Source organism: Aulonocara sp. 'chitande type north' Nkhata Bay, linkage group LG17, assembly GCF_057382095.1.
Source record: "Aulonocara sp. 'chitande type north' Nkhata Bay isolate Kocher_YH1m ecotype deep benthic linkage group LG17, A_spYH_male_GT1.1, whole genome shotgun sequence".
Lineage (NCBI taxonomy): Eukaryota > Metazoa > Chordata > Actinopteri > Cichliformes > Cichlidae > Aulonocara > Aulonocara sp. 'chitande type north' Nkhata Bay.
Window position 1 is genome coordinate 10,839,049 of NC_141360.1, and position 16,084 is coordinate 10,855,132.

The following is a 16,084-nucleotide window of genomic DNA, read 5'->3' on the forward strand; positions in this document are numbered from 1 at the left end:
CAAACATGCAGTTATCCAACCTGTAATCAAGAAAAGTAATCTTGATCCTAATGTCCTCTCAAACTATAGGCCGGTATCGAAACTCCCTTTTATGGCTAAAGTCTTAGAGAAAATTGTTCTCAAGCAATTGCAATCTTTCTTAGAGGCAAATGGAATCAATGAAAAATTCCAATCTGGTTTTAAACCTCACCACAGTACCGAGACAGCTTTACTGAGAGTTTTTAACGATCTCCTCGTAACTGTTGATACAGGGCGCCCTGTGGTTTTAGTTCTTTTAGACTTGTCCTCTGCTTTTGATACGGTCGACCATGATATTCTCCTTTCAAGACTTGAACATGTAGTTGGCCTTAAAGGCAAAGTACTCTCATGGTTTAAATCATACCTATCCGAGCGGTTTTTCTCTGTCTCTATGGGAAATCACTCCTCTTCCCCTGCACCCCTTCGTTGCGGTGTTCCCCAGGGGTCTGTGTTAAGTCCCACGTTGTTCTCTCTCTATCTGTTACCCCTGGGAAAAATCTTTAGAAATCACAATATCTCTTTTCACTGCTATGCGGATGATATCCAAATCTATTTCCCTTTGGATTTGGATCTTCAATCCCCGCTATTGCCGTTGCTTAATTGTCTGTGTGACGTCAGAGACTGGCTACTGCATAATTCGCTCACCCTCAATGAAAACAAAACAGAAATTATCGTCTTTGGTAGCCACATGCCGTTGAAACAGCTTTCGGAGACTTTAGGTTCCTATGCCAGCCACTTATCGCCCACTGTCAGAAATCTCGGAGTAATGCTGGACAGCTCCCTCAAATTAGATAAGCAAGTGGCTGCAGTGGTAAAAACCAGCTTCTACCAACTACGCCAAATTTCGAAGGCAATGCCTTACCTACGACATAAAGACCTTGAAAGGCTCATTCATGCTTTTATAACCTCTAGACTGGACTACTGTAATTCTCTTTACTTAGGCCTCCAACTCTCTCTTATTCAACGCCTACAATTAGTCCAGAATGCCGCAGCACGCCTTTTAAGCGGCGCTAGAAGACAGGATCATATTACTCCCATTCTAGCTGACCTCCACTGGCTTCCTGTCAAATACCGTATTGTTTTTAAAATTCTTTTATATACTTTTAAAATCTTAAATAACTTGGCACCCAGTTATTTGATTGACCTTCTTAATCTATATATCCCTACAAGGGCACTCAGATCCTCTAATCAGGGGCTTCTAATGCAACCAATGTCTCGATTAAAGACGAAGGGGGATCGGGCCTTTGCTTTCGCTGCACCAAAACTCTGGAACAGCCTACCGGTTGATGTCCGTGTGTCGGAAACTATCCAATCTTTTAAATCTCGGTTAAAAACCCATCTATTTAAGCTCGCTTTTCAAACTACTTAGCTTAATTTTCCCTGATTCATGCCTGTTCTTATATTATTATTTTATAATTTTATTCTTTGTTAACTGTTTTCTCCTGTTGTAAATTGCAAGTATGGTTCGTTTGTGAAGCACTTTGTTGTACTTGTGACTTTTAAATGTGCTATAGAAATAAAATTGAAATTGAAATTAATTCAGCGACACTGGAGGGTTTTCCAGCATGAATGGGCTGTTTAATGTCACAAAGCATATCAATCATACTAAACTTGGACTAAGCCAAAACATTCTTATTTTTTTTAAATTGCTGGACTTGCTGTTGTGTTTCAGATCATTATCCAGCTGCTTAACCCAAGTGAGCCTGAGGCCCAGGGCACATACTCATGGTAGGAGATTCTCCTTCAAGATTTTCTGGTAGAGAGCAGAATTGCAGCAAGTCATCCAGACCCTGAAGAAGCAAAGCAACCCCAGACCATCACACTACCACCAACGTATTTTTCGAGCCAGCTGTAACGGGACTCAGACCTTCTAAAAGGTTCAGCTTTTGTCTCATCAGTCCACAGAATGTTTTCCTATAGGTCTTGATGTCTTCTGGCAAATGTGAGATCAACCTTTGTGTTCTGTTTGTTCAGCAGTGATTTTAGTCTTCGGCTTTTGTCCAGCCTTTTTTTTATAGTTTAATCATGAACTCTGACCTTAATTGAGGCAAGTGACAACTGCATCTCTTTAGATGTTGTTCTGGGTATGCTGTTGATGTTGTAATTTTGGTAAGCTGGCCACTCCTGGAAAGATTCACTACTGTTCACCACTTGAGTAACAAAGTCTTAGCAATGGTCTGTAATCCTTTAAATGTCAGTGACTTTGATTCTTAAATGCTCTTGAATGACTTTAGATAGTGGTGTGATGTGTTGCATTTTCTGAGATTTTTTAAGCATATGTCAGAGGTTCTATTTGAGTGATTTCTTAATTCAATGGGCCTGGGTCATCTTTGTCCAATATTAAAATTTGTTTGGTGATCTGAAACATTACAGTGCAATAAATGTAGAAGGAAAAAAAACCATGAAGGGGGCAAATACTTTTCCACAACACTGCATCTAATTGATTATATCTGCACCTGATCTAATTTCTGTAACACAGTGCTCATCACTGTAGATAACATGCAGACATGTATTGGATTACAACTATAAAAAAAAAGAAGAAGAAGAAGAAGAAAAGGACTTCAACGACTTGCAGGTTTGATATTTGAAATGCTTTACTGACTCAACTGACTTTGTTTTATTACAGGAGACAATTAGTCAGAATACAGCTGGAAGTTCTGCACTAAGTATAGTCTTAAGGATTGTTTGGACAGAGGTTTAACAAGCCACAGAAAGAATGTACAACATGGCACACAGCAGTAAATATAAGGCAGTCAACTTCTTTGACAGCAAAAAGAACGTCACAGAACAGATCATCAAGCTTACAGAGCAAAGTTATGCAACAGCTTGTCAAAATGTTCACTATTCTCTAAAGGCGATGCTTCTGAAGATAATGTAATAATATGGACTGAATCTGATATTCTCATGCTTAGATATGACATGTACTGTTTGCCAGTTTAAAAATATGAATTTACTGTAGCATTATTTTAAAGTGTTAAACCTGTTTGAACCCATCAAGGTGAACATTTCAGGACATTTTGACAAACAGTTACTAGGAAATTATTATAGGACTCCAGTCTGACATAGGGAATAACAACCTTTCAAAGTAAAACGGCTCATTTTCTGCAAAAAGACAAACTTAAAAAAAAAAAAAAAAAAAATAGCTGGTGACATTCAATGAGCAACAGATTTGGCCATAGATCAGGAGTATTGATGCAGTCCAGAGAGTAGTTTCATGGTACTAATATTACTTTCACCTTTTTTCCGAACACCTGTATGGATATCATACCCTCTTGTTATTTTTTTGGTTTCACTCCTTTTTCCTTCTCAAACTGAGCAATCTGGTTAAAAATATCCAACAGGTTTGCAGGGAGGTCCTTTTTGGCCCCCATGCTGCACTGCTCATTTTGATTTCCAGCACTTCCTTTTTTACTGTGTCCTTGATCTGGAATGGTACCTTCTTCCATTCGACTTTCCTTCTCTCTTTTCACCTGATCTGCTCCGTGAACTTCCAGCCTGCCTCTATTCTCTTCAAAGAGGTTCCTGGATGATGAGTCATTCCTGTTCTCTGGGTGTTTGGAAGTGGAATTTCCAGAATGCTCAGGTCGGTAACTAGATTTACGACCCGAATACTCCAACTCTCCTGACGAGCAGGATAATTTCCGCTTGGAATTTTCATCTAAACTACTTCTCCTTTTGGAGTCACTGCTTCTTCTGTCTTTCTTCCTGTCACCATCCCTACTTCTATTCCTCCTTTCTCTACTCCTGCTCCTAATCTTCTCTCTATCTGGGCTTCTGCTCAGGCTGCTCTTTGTTTTCTTCGTCCTGCTCTCCTCCCTGTCCCTTCCCTTTCTTTCTCTCTGTGAGGAGTCAGACTCTTCCTCTTCTGAAGCTGCTGACAGCGAGTACAGCTTGAAACTCTTTCTATCATCTGCATCCTTCCCTTCTACCTGCTCCTCGTCCCTCAATCCAAACCCCAGGCCTCCCACCTGGTTGAGAAAAGTAGCTGAGGTATTGGAAGGTGCGGGATACCACTCCACCTCGTCATCCTCCTCTTTCTCATTCCTATCTTTCTTACCCTCGTTGCTTCTCCTGCTCTCCTTTGAGGAGATCCTGCGATGGCGCTTGCTTCCACGCTCTGATTTCCTCCTTTTCTTTTTCTTCTTTTTAGACTGCCTGCGAGAGGACGATGATGATGTGGAGGAGGAGGATGTCCTTGAAGAAGTGGAGGATGAGGAGGAGGATGATCTCTTCCGTTTTTTCTTCATCCTGAAAAATAGAAGACATGTACTGATAATATTTTTCTGCTAAAACAGACAGGGTATTATGAGGCTGTCCTTAACAGAAGTGGCTTTTCTTTTAGCTTTAAGTAAATAAATCAATCGGTCAGCTTACCTCTTCTCCTCTTTTAAGATCTTACGTAATTTTTCAGCACTGCTCTGGCCACTCTTAGTTTTGACCTGTTCCTTAGCCAGTGCTTCCTCTCGCAGGCGAATCGATTTCTTTAGTCGCCGGGTGAGGCGAGGCAAGACGAGACATGACAATGGCAGGCAGCCAAAAGTCCACAGAAACATATTCAAAGACATACACGCCATGACCCAAAACCACACAAAAATCCCGAAACAACAATCATTCATTCATTCATTTATTCAGCCATTTGCATCAGAGCAAGTATGTATGGAGAGGGAAAGAAAAAAAATCAAGAGGTTTGTAGAGCATACATAACCGTCACAAACCAAACAGATCGCAGGAAGAGAAATGTGTGATGAGTTACAGATTTACCATAGAGAATGATGTGGTATGATCCCAGAGTGGGGGTAGATTTAAATTTTTTTTTTAGATTGATGGAAGGACAGAGGTGCAAGCAGAGATGTGCAAAGAAACGGTATTAGTCCCAGAATTATGTGGAGAAGGTTTCAACATTACCGTATTTGAACCCGGGACACGGAACACAAGTATCCAGGAGAAGAGGAGTCATTGTTGCCATTGTGCAGATTATTCCCCCCCCCACGAGGCAGGTGACAAGACCGCAGCAGTCAGAAGGTCAGAGGGCAGAGGGTCAGAGTCCAAGGGTTGCGAACACACACATACACACCAAAACAGTTCATCAGTATTACAAACCACAGTGCTCGGAGCAAAGTAGAAAAGCATTTTTTCTTTTTTAAATATAGCATTTTTTTGTTTTTTTTTAAAGAAAACATTCCTACATGAATAATATGCACTTTAGAAATGTGCTCAAACTGGTTTCAACGCCATGGACAGCAGCTCATGTCTTTCTTCAGCACCCAGGCGTACCCACACACATTTACTGTTTATTGTTATACTCTTTGCTGTCTCACTCTCTCCTTCTGTGTGCGAATGTGTGTGTGAATGGGTGGATGACTTTGTATAGTGTAAAGTAGGGCTGGGCGATATGGCCTAAAATCCATATCGCGGTATAATTTGAAGCACGTGCGATAACGATATATATCGCGATATATTCTTTTCTTCTGTATACCGTATTTTCCACACTATAAGGCACACATAAAATCCTTTAATTTTCTCAAAAATCGAGAGTGTGCCTTATGTATGACCTACTGACCTCGAACCGATTTTGGCTGCAGAAATCTGTTAAAAAATGTTTTAGTACAACTTTGGTAAGCCGCACTGCTTGATGGATTGTCAAGAGCATTACGGCTACCGTAGTGAGGAGCTTTGCGGAGTAATCTGGGTCCAAAACTCCGTCCGCTTCAGGTCCCAAAGTCAAACGAACACAGAGTTAAAAACAGTCTAAACTCTTTCATCTTTAATAAAATCATCAGCGTTGCTGCTTTACCAGGTGTAACAATTAAGTTTAACATCCAGGCATCCATGAAAACAGAAGTTATTAAATTCAACGGAGTTAGAAGTTAACAGGAAGTTAGCTCGCTAGTTTCCACCTAAACATGACATACCATGTTCTGAAACTAATTCAAACGTACAGCTCTGCTACCACTTCCAACATAAATGAAGAAAGAAAACTAAACAGCAGTGGTGTTTGCAGGGTTACTGAAGTTGGACTACCTGGTATATAATGTTGTGCTACCTGATTGCTAGCGACACAGCTATGTTAGCATAACATTAGCACAGTGAAGCTGGATGATGAACGCCAACTTTTTTTTCCGCTCGATAAAAGTTAACGTGAGGGATTCTGGTGGTCAGGGACGAATGCAATCGCATAGCAGGATGCTATACACGGGCCAAACTTCAGTCAGAACAACTGAGATTATTCATCCACAATACGAGGTTAGTTATTAATATACTGCAACAACATGGGAATAGAACAGCTGCGAGAGAATTCAACATTAATGGATCAATGTTACGGAAGTGGAGGAAGCGCAGTTTTTGGCTTTCCCCATATTTCAAAAGTGCTTCATCTCTTTGCTATGACTGTCGCCGGGTGTAATTTGCAGATGATAATGGTTGTAATGGCTGCAATGCTTTCGACCAAAACAGGCGCAGCTTGATGACGTCATCAACATGCGCTATCGCGATAGAGCGGTACAGTCAAAATCTCTATCGTTGGTCAAATTTATATCGTATTTTCTATCGTATATATCGTTTATATCGCCCACCCCTAGTGTAAAGCGCTTTGGGATCCTTAGGACCAAGTAAAGCGCTATACAAATACAGGCCATTTACCATTCTTTAGTCCCCCCCCCCACCCAAACAAAAAAAAAAACAAAAGTCACACAACATGCCTCACCCTCATTTTTATCCCTAAATTTAAGGTTATTTTTACCTTTACCATCAAAGTTCATTGTCTTGCTATGCAAATTAAATGACTTGCTATGATTGTCAACAACCTGACAAGTTAGTCTTTTATAATGAGCCATTTCACTATTAAACATTTTATAAGGCAATCTATTATAAATCACCTTTATTAATGCATTTCTTACCAAAGACTTACCTTAGCCCTTTCAGTGTTGTGGCATACTACACCTTACATACAAAAGGCTTAAGTTAAAACTGCTGATAATCAAGTTAATAACTAGTAAACCTTTTTAAATTCATGTCCTATATTAAAAGTTACAGAGGTCAACACTGAACGAGTGTCAAAGGCCTGCATGTATAAAATTAACACTGTCGTGGTACAGGAGGTGTTCCTTATTTATTGAGCTGCTAAAGTTGTGCAAATGTTTAGTGTTTAATTAACAAGCCTCAGATTAATCCACTGCTTCATGTAAGACAATCTTATGATAATCTGTCAACAACAGTCTTTTCACAGCAGCCATTCTAACACAAGGACACAGGGGGAGTAACAATGATTAGGGGAAATACCTGCATATAACACAGCCTTCATTAATATTACTACAAACACCCGTTTTTACCAACTACTTCAAATTGACCTGTCAAGTTTCCACTAATGCTGTAATATTCACAGTTCTTTCTTCAGTCTTTGAATGTAATACATTTTCATAAAGTTGATGGGAGTGAAAAGCACAGCCCAACCAATAGAGGATTTTCCAGACTAATATTTGGGGATTTAAAAATCTAATATATTGGACAGTTTTTTTGTTTTTTCAGTTACATAAAACAAACAGATTTCCCTCACATTTTTCTATGTAAAGTTATTTGTGTAAAAACAACCTCAGCAATTCTTTTGCTTCCAGTTTTCACTTCTTCTCTTCCCTTGTCAGTGCGGATATAGAGGTTTTTTCACCTATTGTTCAGGATATCATTTAATACTAGCAGCTACGTGCACTGCCACAGCAAACAGAAAGGGATGTGGCTGTCAGTGGCATTCCCAGCGTAGGACAAAGCAACCAATGCAGCAGGTATACCGAGGGCTTAAAACTGACTCTTTTTTTAACTGAATTCTACTGTGATCATGTGCGTAAACACTCCAAAAGGCCTCTTTTGAGCAAGGAAAAATTCTTACTGCTATCAGAAATATCTGGATCTGTAGCTGCTTAGTCCCCAGTGGTCACCGGTTAGCTGCTAACTTTAGTGTGCCTGTTTTCTCGTGGTCAGTACACAGAGCCACACATATTTGTTAAAAAAAACATGTTAAACATATGTAAGCAGAGCACACATAAATACAGTTCTGGGAACTTGTCAACTAATTTTACAAGAAACTAATCTGTCCTCATACCATCCCTTTCTCTGTGTTGTCAGAGCAACAAGCAGCTGCTCATTTTTTCCACCTTTTTTATTAATTTTTCTGAAGTCACACAGAAATAACACCATTTTAAAATTAAACTTTGATGGGACCATTATTTCTGTATCTGCTTTAATAGTTAAGCCTAAAATACACACACTGCATACCTGACAACTTTTTTGAACCCCTCAGGCACGCGTGCATGTGTGTGTGTGTATGCATGTGTGTGTGTATGTTGTGTCCGCTCACCTGTATAGTGTCTGTGATCTTGTGCAGGGCTTCCTGTGCCTCAGGGTTTGAGCCATCTAAAGCTAGAGCTCTTCTGTACAATCCCTCAGCTGTTACTAGCTTTTCCTGTTCCTCAAGCCTGCAAGCACAAACAAACATCCTTTGAGTAAATGATAATGAGAGATGAGATGAGATGAGATGAGATGAGATAGCCTTGAGATGGTCTTTTGCCCACAACCAAGATGACAGACCTTGCCGACCATACATACAATACAAACATCACATTGGGGAGACAGGTCAGGCCAGGTAGCGAGGAAAAAAAACATTGAAATGTGCAACACAAAAGGATAATACAGGAATGCACAGGTATCAACACACCATAACACAATAAACACAGACAAGCAACATGGGAAAGAGTTCCAGTGTGTACATCTGATCTGGGACCGCTACAATCTTTCGACTGCGCCTCCAGCTGACCTGATGTCCACATCATGGGGGAGGTAAGCGTTGGAGGTGGCGTTGGATCCGGGGTAGGGAGGGTGATGCGTCAGTGAGTGCTTATCAGTATCAGTATATGTATGTGTGCATGTCAATAGTTCAGCTGAGACAGTGTCCTTCGCCCTGCCAGGCTAAGTAAACAGTCTTCCAGCCAACCCAGGTGGCCTTGTAGGGAATGGGAAGGAACAGACTCAACACAGTCGTTATCAGGGAGTTGTGGGGTAGCCGGGTTATGATGGTAATTGAGAATTTCAAGCTGTTTTTTAACACTCCGACACTGGTCTCTCAATCTCCCGTTAATAGCTGCGAGCTTCTCCGTGATGTTATTAGCCGTCAATTCTGTGGTCTTGTCACTCTTTTTGCTCACATAGCAGATTCTGAGACCTCACGAGCGCAGCCAACTGATCCGAGGTGTAATCCAGCTCCGCCCAGAGATGTTGTTCTGAGTTGATTCTTTCCTGATGTAATCCAACATACATACGCTCAAAGGTGTTATTCTGAGCATTCACTGCAGTCGTAAGCGCCTCCAAGCTCTTAACCATGCTGCCTTCAGTGAGCCCTTTCTGAGAAGTCGCACCTGTCGTTCCAATCCCAGCGGGCAGCCTTGTGGAGGTTTGAACAGCCGGTTCCGCTCTCTTAATTCTCCGATAAGCCCGGGCCAAGCCAGCTCCGATCAGCAAGAACCCTGTTATCATGGTTCTGAATAGGTAGATATCTTCAGCGTCCTCGATCGACAGTCCCGCCAGGCACACGATCCTCTGCCACCCGTCCATCGTGTATCCGGCAGGGAAAGTCCCTCCAGGGCACTCGGGTTCTCCCGAGCCTCTCGTTAAAGGGTGTCAATAGCATTCAGAGACCAGTTGATCAAATCCATAATTCTCTTTTAGGTTTTAGACACAGACTGTGAGAGAGTGTTCCAGGGAAAGTAATACAAAAAAGACACGAGACTAGACAAGGACATAAGAACTAGCAGGGAAGATAAGGGAGAGGAGAAAAAGTGCATCCGCCTCCTCCGAGAGCCAAAGAAAAATAATACATGTTATTTACATGTTTCTCCCTTTTTCACGGGAACAAAGCAGCTGAGCTGATGCTCGCTCACCTGTTTCAGAATAGCCTGTGAACCTTTTTCTAACTTCGTCCTTCTATGCAGCTTCTATTCATAAACACTAGCAGTGCACCATAATCAGGCTGTGAAATGGTTAAACAGGGAAAAAGGAGCAGGCCAGAGAAAGCTTCGTTTCCTCCTTGGGAAAAATCAAAGTTGTTCTGTCTGTAGTTACCTTGCACATTGCTCTTCATACCTGGATTTAAAATCAATAGTATTTGCATACTGACATATCAGGCCCATTGTGCACTGTAACAAGAAAAAGGTGGTGGAGCTGGCAGCTTCTCATTAACATTCTTAAACTTCTCTCTGATCTGAGTCTTTCAACTAGTAGATCACGACTGAACTGTAAGCTCTCATTTCACATCTGCCTACTAAGTGAAGCAGTACTTACTGTTTTCCTCTCTCCACTAGTGTCTGACACAGATACTTCTTGGCGTTGCGGTGATCAGGACAGTTCTCCAGAGCTCGTTCAAAATCTGTTATTGCCTTCATGATGCTGCCTTTGTTAGCATACCTGTGTACAAAGTGAAAGAAGCACAAAAAAGACGATAAGATTGATCTCATTTTCAGGACTATGCCAGGTTTCGGTAACAAGTGTCATGTGTGTTTACCAGGTACTAAGCCAAAAGCAACTTTTCATTCCAAAGAGCTACGACAATAGTACAGGACCATGTGTGGTGTCTTAATTACTGTTCCTCATTCCATTCTGGTATGGGAAATGGTATGAGGAAACTTACCAAAGTCGTTTAAAATGTCTTGATGCATCCAATAAATAAACTATTGTAAACACTGTATATATTTATTGTAATTTAAACCAGTTAGGTGTTTACAGGGTCATGAAAGACGAGGGAATATCTCAAACAAGGACAGAATTATACAAACAACAGTTCTCATCATTTGAACTGAAAGCAGACTCACAGAGCTCCACGTGCCACCAGTGCTTCTACATTACTAATGTCTATTTCCAAGGCTTTGTTGTATTCATTCATGGCTTCCACATGGCGACCATGTTTGAAGTGGTCCACCCCTGCACGGACACTTGAAAAACACACAAGCAAATACAAGTCAGGTTTGTATTATTGTGAAGTCTAAGCCAGGGGGAATAAGTGGTCCAAAAACAAAATGATGCAACATCCCATCCATTTTCTGTGGTCAAAGTTGATAGCTAATACATTACCACTTTAAGGCCCAGGATGCAGACTGTTTCTTCCTGATTGCAGAAGCAAAATCCTCTGCTTGGAAAAGTTTACTGTGGAGAAAAGAACCACAGACACCACACTATTTAACAGCCTTGCTAGATGTCCAAACTTCCATTATTGCATGAATCTTCTTGCAAATTTGTATGAAATTAGGGGAATTACTGTGTAATCGCACCAACTAAATGTTTACCTCTGCAGTCCTCGCATCATTGACGGTGGGTGGGTATCACTAATTCCCACCTTTTCCAGCAAGTAGTCCACTACAGAGGGGTTGTGGTATCCATGGCAACCTGTCAGTATACGCTCATATGTCTCACTGGAGTCAGTGGCTGCCTGAACACTACGACTAAGGAGAGAGCAGTCACTGCAACCACACGTTAATGCATTAATACATATTTATATCAGATTAAGCTTTTATATTAAAGCTCAGGCTACATATCAGCCCGCTCATTTGTGTAACAAAATACATCATATTCTTGAAAAAAAGCATGAATATAAAAAAGAAAAATTTAATCCCCAAACTTTACATTTTACATGAGCAGTGACTGCGAATACAGATGGTCTGCTGCAGCTACAATCAACTGAAGCTTGATATGAAACACTAGTTCAAATGCTTGTGTGACATTTCTTAATGCAATGCTATGCAACAGTATTCACTCGAACTAGCTAAGCAGGTTTGTTTTTCTTCTTTCAGCAATCCGTGTTGTGTTTCTTTACCTGTAATGAACAGGCAGCTCCTCCTTGGTAATGACACCAAGTTTGATGTGCTCCAAGCTCGGAGAAAGACAGGCCTGATGGAGCGACACTGTGATTTTCTCCTGGTAGCGATCAATATCTTTCACTCCAGCTACAGAATAAGAAAAGATCAGACCATCATTCTTTACATATCCCATTACAGTACTGCGAAGCAGCACTATGGAGTTCAAAAAGCATTTCTATGATTATAACTGCACTGCAAACCTGAAAATTAAAATAGGATAAAAGACTAAAACTTTAAGATATAGGTTGTGTTGAGACACAAAAAAGCCTCAAATGGAAAAAGATACTATCATAGGCCAATTTTCCGTGGAATGAAGGTATTAGCTAGATTAATATACTTTATGCAGGTTTTGTCTGTCTGATAAATCTATTGTTATAAAATGTTTTAAAGGCTCCTGAAAAGAACTGCAGTATATGATTCTGGACCTCAGTGTTCTGGTTGTGTTAGACACAAACCTCTGATGAAGTCCCCAATCTGGTAGTACGCCAGGGGATCATCATGGCTGCCAGTGGAGGGAATTTCTCTGACATGACACAGAGCCTGAAGGGTGAAGAAAGATGTGCCTTTATGAAACAATAGTAAAATGCAAGGTGGATGGCCGATTTAGTTCAGGTGGACAGAACAGCAAATTTAATTACACAACATTTGCACCATTTACAGTCTGACAACAGAAACTCTCCAAGCAGCTTTCTGTTGAGGAATTTTTTCACTTGTAATACCTCAGTTGAGGTGGCTTGATGACAAATATGCAGGTGGTTTTTTTTTTACAACAGACATGAAGATGAAAAGCAGAACTCTTTTGGAACTGCCACTCCTGTACGTCCCGTAAAGCACAAGACTAAATAACGATTACAGCACAGATATCATCACATGGACTCATAACATGAATTTTAAGCATGACTGTATTCTTATGTAAACTCCACGCAAAGAAAGAACTGGCAGTCACTCGGGTATTCCCAGAGCTACACAGCCGGTTTTTCATCAACAACTAGCCAACAGTCCCAAATTTTCAGCTTCTACAGTGATGATTTATGACATAACTCAATGACATTCAAAAGGAACTGAACTGAACTTGTTGACCTACCGACAACTCTAAGTCCTCAATGTCTCTTTTCAGACCTCCTGCTGTGCAAAACAGAGTGAGAAAGAAGCCGTATTCTCTAATGTTGTTGATCCTCCCCACCACAATGTCTCCTCTTTCCAAATCCCGGTAAATCATGGATCGCCTCTCCTCATACGACACCTCCATGAATACCTCCATCGGTGGCATGACTGCATAGGGCTCTGAAAGAGTGAAGACAGATCTGATGCAGTGTGTCACAAAATACAGACACTTTTCTCAACATCAGATAGGGCCTATGTGCAAGTCATACTCATCTTCATTTACACGCACAAGAATGAACAACACACACCTACAGCCTCCTCCTCCTCGTGCTCCTCTCCTCGAAGACCAGCGGTTCTCCATACTGGACTGAACAGGATGTCAGCCTTCCTGGCAATGAACTGCTCCACAAGTGGGTTGCTCTGCTCTTCACACCTACTGCACAGAACAACAACAAAAGAAAGATCAGTAAGATCAGCTGGACTGAATTCACCTATGACAAACTAATTCTTGTATAATGGTGCAAAGGAAAATGAAGTAATGCAACAGAAAAAGGTTGAATTAATACACACTCCTGCTCTTTGTTCACAGACCTTCATTGAGAGTTATTGTATTACACTACTGATTTTTATTCTACAATGACAGCTGCAGTAGCTAGTCAAAAACCGATGCGTACTTTTTGCACCTCTTTTCATACAATGGTATTTTAGTTTAACTACACCATTCACAAATGATTGGGGGGAAAAACATGTGTGGAAACAACATATGCTTACGTGGACAAAAGTAGTGCGCCACTGACACATTACACCTACAGGTGTTGCTCGGCCATGGAAACCCATGCCATGAAGCTCATGGTGTGCCTTTCATGTACTGATGTTAATGTCAGAGACTTGGAACCCTGCAGTAATCAGGTCAGCAGAGTGTTGGGGATTTTTTTTTTTTGACACAGTGTGCCTCAGCAATTGATGAGCAGCTGATCACAGAATACTCAGGAGCAGTGTGGGGCTCACAGCTCATCCAGTAAAGTCCCTGTGCCCCCTAAGCTGAATTATACTGATATACTTCAACTATAAGTTTTAGTAAGTCATATGATTTGTTATTAACAAACTTCCACAAAGTTCCACATCGCTGGTAAGTGTTACTGCACTGCATGCCCAGTTTAATTAATGGTTTCACATGAATTTAGTTCTTCTGCATCAATCAAATCAAATCAAATCAAATCACTTTTTATTGTCACATCACATGTGCAGGCACACTGGCACAGCACATGCGAGTGAAATTCTTGTGTGCGAGCCCCACAAGCAACAGAGATGTGCAAACACAACAACACAAACGAGCAAAATACAAGAATGGCCAACCTGAAACTAATAAATATATGTACAATATATAATAGTGTATGCATTTCTGGATGTGTATACTAAATATTTTCCTACGTGTGTGTGTGTGTGTGTGTGTGTGTGTGTGTGTGTGTGTGTGTACACATTTTTACAAATTAAATAGTAAAAAAATAAAATAAAATAATAATAATAATTATTATTATTATTATTTTATTTTATTTGCACCCAGCACAACTGCAAACAGAGTGGAGGGGCTGCTGCAGGTCAGACTTTCTTGATTTGAAATGTAAAAGAGGTCATTCATCACTTTGTGCAGCTACATTTATAGCACGTATTTTTGCAATTTTATATCTGTGGCTGCATTTCTTTATTAGTGTACATTGCATGTATAGTTCTAAATATTGATAGTGTGTTTTTTATTGCAATTGCAAAGTGACTTGACTCGATGGCTGCCTGTCAAAGTTTGTTGCCTGTCTAGTTCATATGGTCTGCTTCCTACCTAACCTGGGAGTGAAGACATTTTATAAACTGATTTGCTGCAGGAGTGGCATGGTCTTGCAGTACCCCACATGTGTTCAGTGAGCTCCCTATAATGACTCATTCTTTCACAAATGTCTGTAAAGTCAGACTGCATGTCTAGGTGCTTGATTTTAGACATCTCTGGCAATGGAACTGAAAATACCTAAATTCAAAAGCTGTTAGGTGTGGTGAAGTCCTTTTCTGCATATTTCTTGTGCAATTTAATTATAAGTCATTTTAAATCCAGAGAATTTTCGAGCAAAAGTTGCAAATTCCTCATTAGCGTCACCATTTCTAGGCAGATGTCAGCTTATGAACTGAAAATCTGCTGGACGAGCAATAGGAGATTTAAACAGTAAAATTATACTGGCGATAAGACTGTGATATTCACTCATCTTTGTTTTCAGAGCGTTTAATTCACAACCTATATGCAATATCATCTTTGTCTAACACTTTAAGAGAAAATAATGATGCGCTAGCATTTTGTCTGTACTTATGACTTTTGGCATTCTGCAGCTGCCTGCCGTGGTACTCATAAACTCAGACATACCTCTCATACGTGGCTTTGCAGAGGTCAGACACCACCGCTTGGAAGTCTGGATTTTCCGTTTGTTCACATTTCAGCGTATTGAACAGGGATTGTCCATGATACGTCAGACATTGCCTCAACAAGTCTCTGTCCATTCTCTGCTTTTACGGGACTGAACTCACATTATTGTACGAGTCAAAAAATACCGAAGCGGCCGAGCACTCTTTTAGCGATGCCCATGCCAGCACAATTTAGAGCTTACCTTGAGGTTGAGACAGTACTGCAATTTTTTCCAAGATTAAAAAACGCTTAATTATTTGCAAAAAAGACTGAGAAGTCCACTTTAATGTATGTAAGTTAGATAACAACCAATCTCTGTTGTTTAGCTAGCTAGCAAACCCACCAGCAAAAAGCCGCACTAACACTGTTTCCGCAGTTTGTTTGTCTTCATAAAAAGCCCCAATATTGCGGCACTGCACATACACGGACTAGGTGTTCATGCAACACAAGGAAAATTGTTGTTTTAGCTATTCAAAGTTTAGCTAATGCTGAAAAAAATTCACTAGTAAGCCAGGAGTCATGGACAAATGAGCATGCGCCGTGTGTGTCACACTGAAACAGTCGGGAGAAACAAGAACCACATGGGAACGATGGCGATAACTGCTATTTAGTTCGTGTTTATATTTAC

The 16,084-nt window shown here is 40.6% G+C and overlaps 1 protein-coding gene across 1 annotated transcript; it reads right to left on the bottom strand.

The window, feature by feature from the left end:
* Positions 1–2,217: 2,217 nt before the first annotated feature.
* ttc14 (tetratricopeptide repeat domain 14) lies at positions 2,218–15,998 on the bottom strand. The gene is made up of 12 exons (XM_086268703.1): positions 15,418–15,998; positions 13,322–13,449; positions 12,994–13,193; positions 12,365–12,449; positions 11,867–11,996; positions 11,340–11,495; positions 11,128–11,199; positions 10,869–10,988; positions 10,342–10,464; positions 8,366–8,483; positions 4,393–4,499; positions 2,218–4,266 (listed from the first exon to the last, which is right to left on the bottom strand). Exons 1-12 carry the CDS (start codon positions 15,549–15,551, stop codon positions 3,294–3,296), a joined length of 2,346 nt encoding a protein of 781 aa, XP_086124829.1. The 5' UTR covers positions 15,552–15,998; the 3' UTR covers positions 2,218–3,293.
* Between the last annotated feature and the right edge of the window lie 86 nt (positions 15,999–16,084).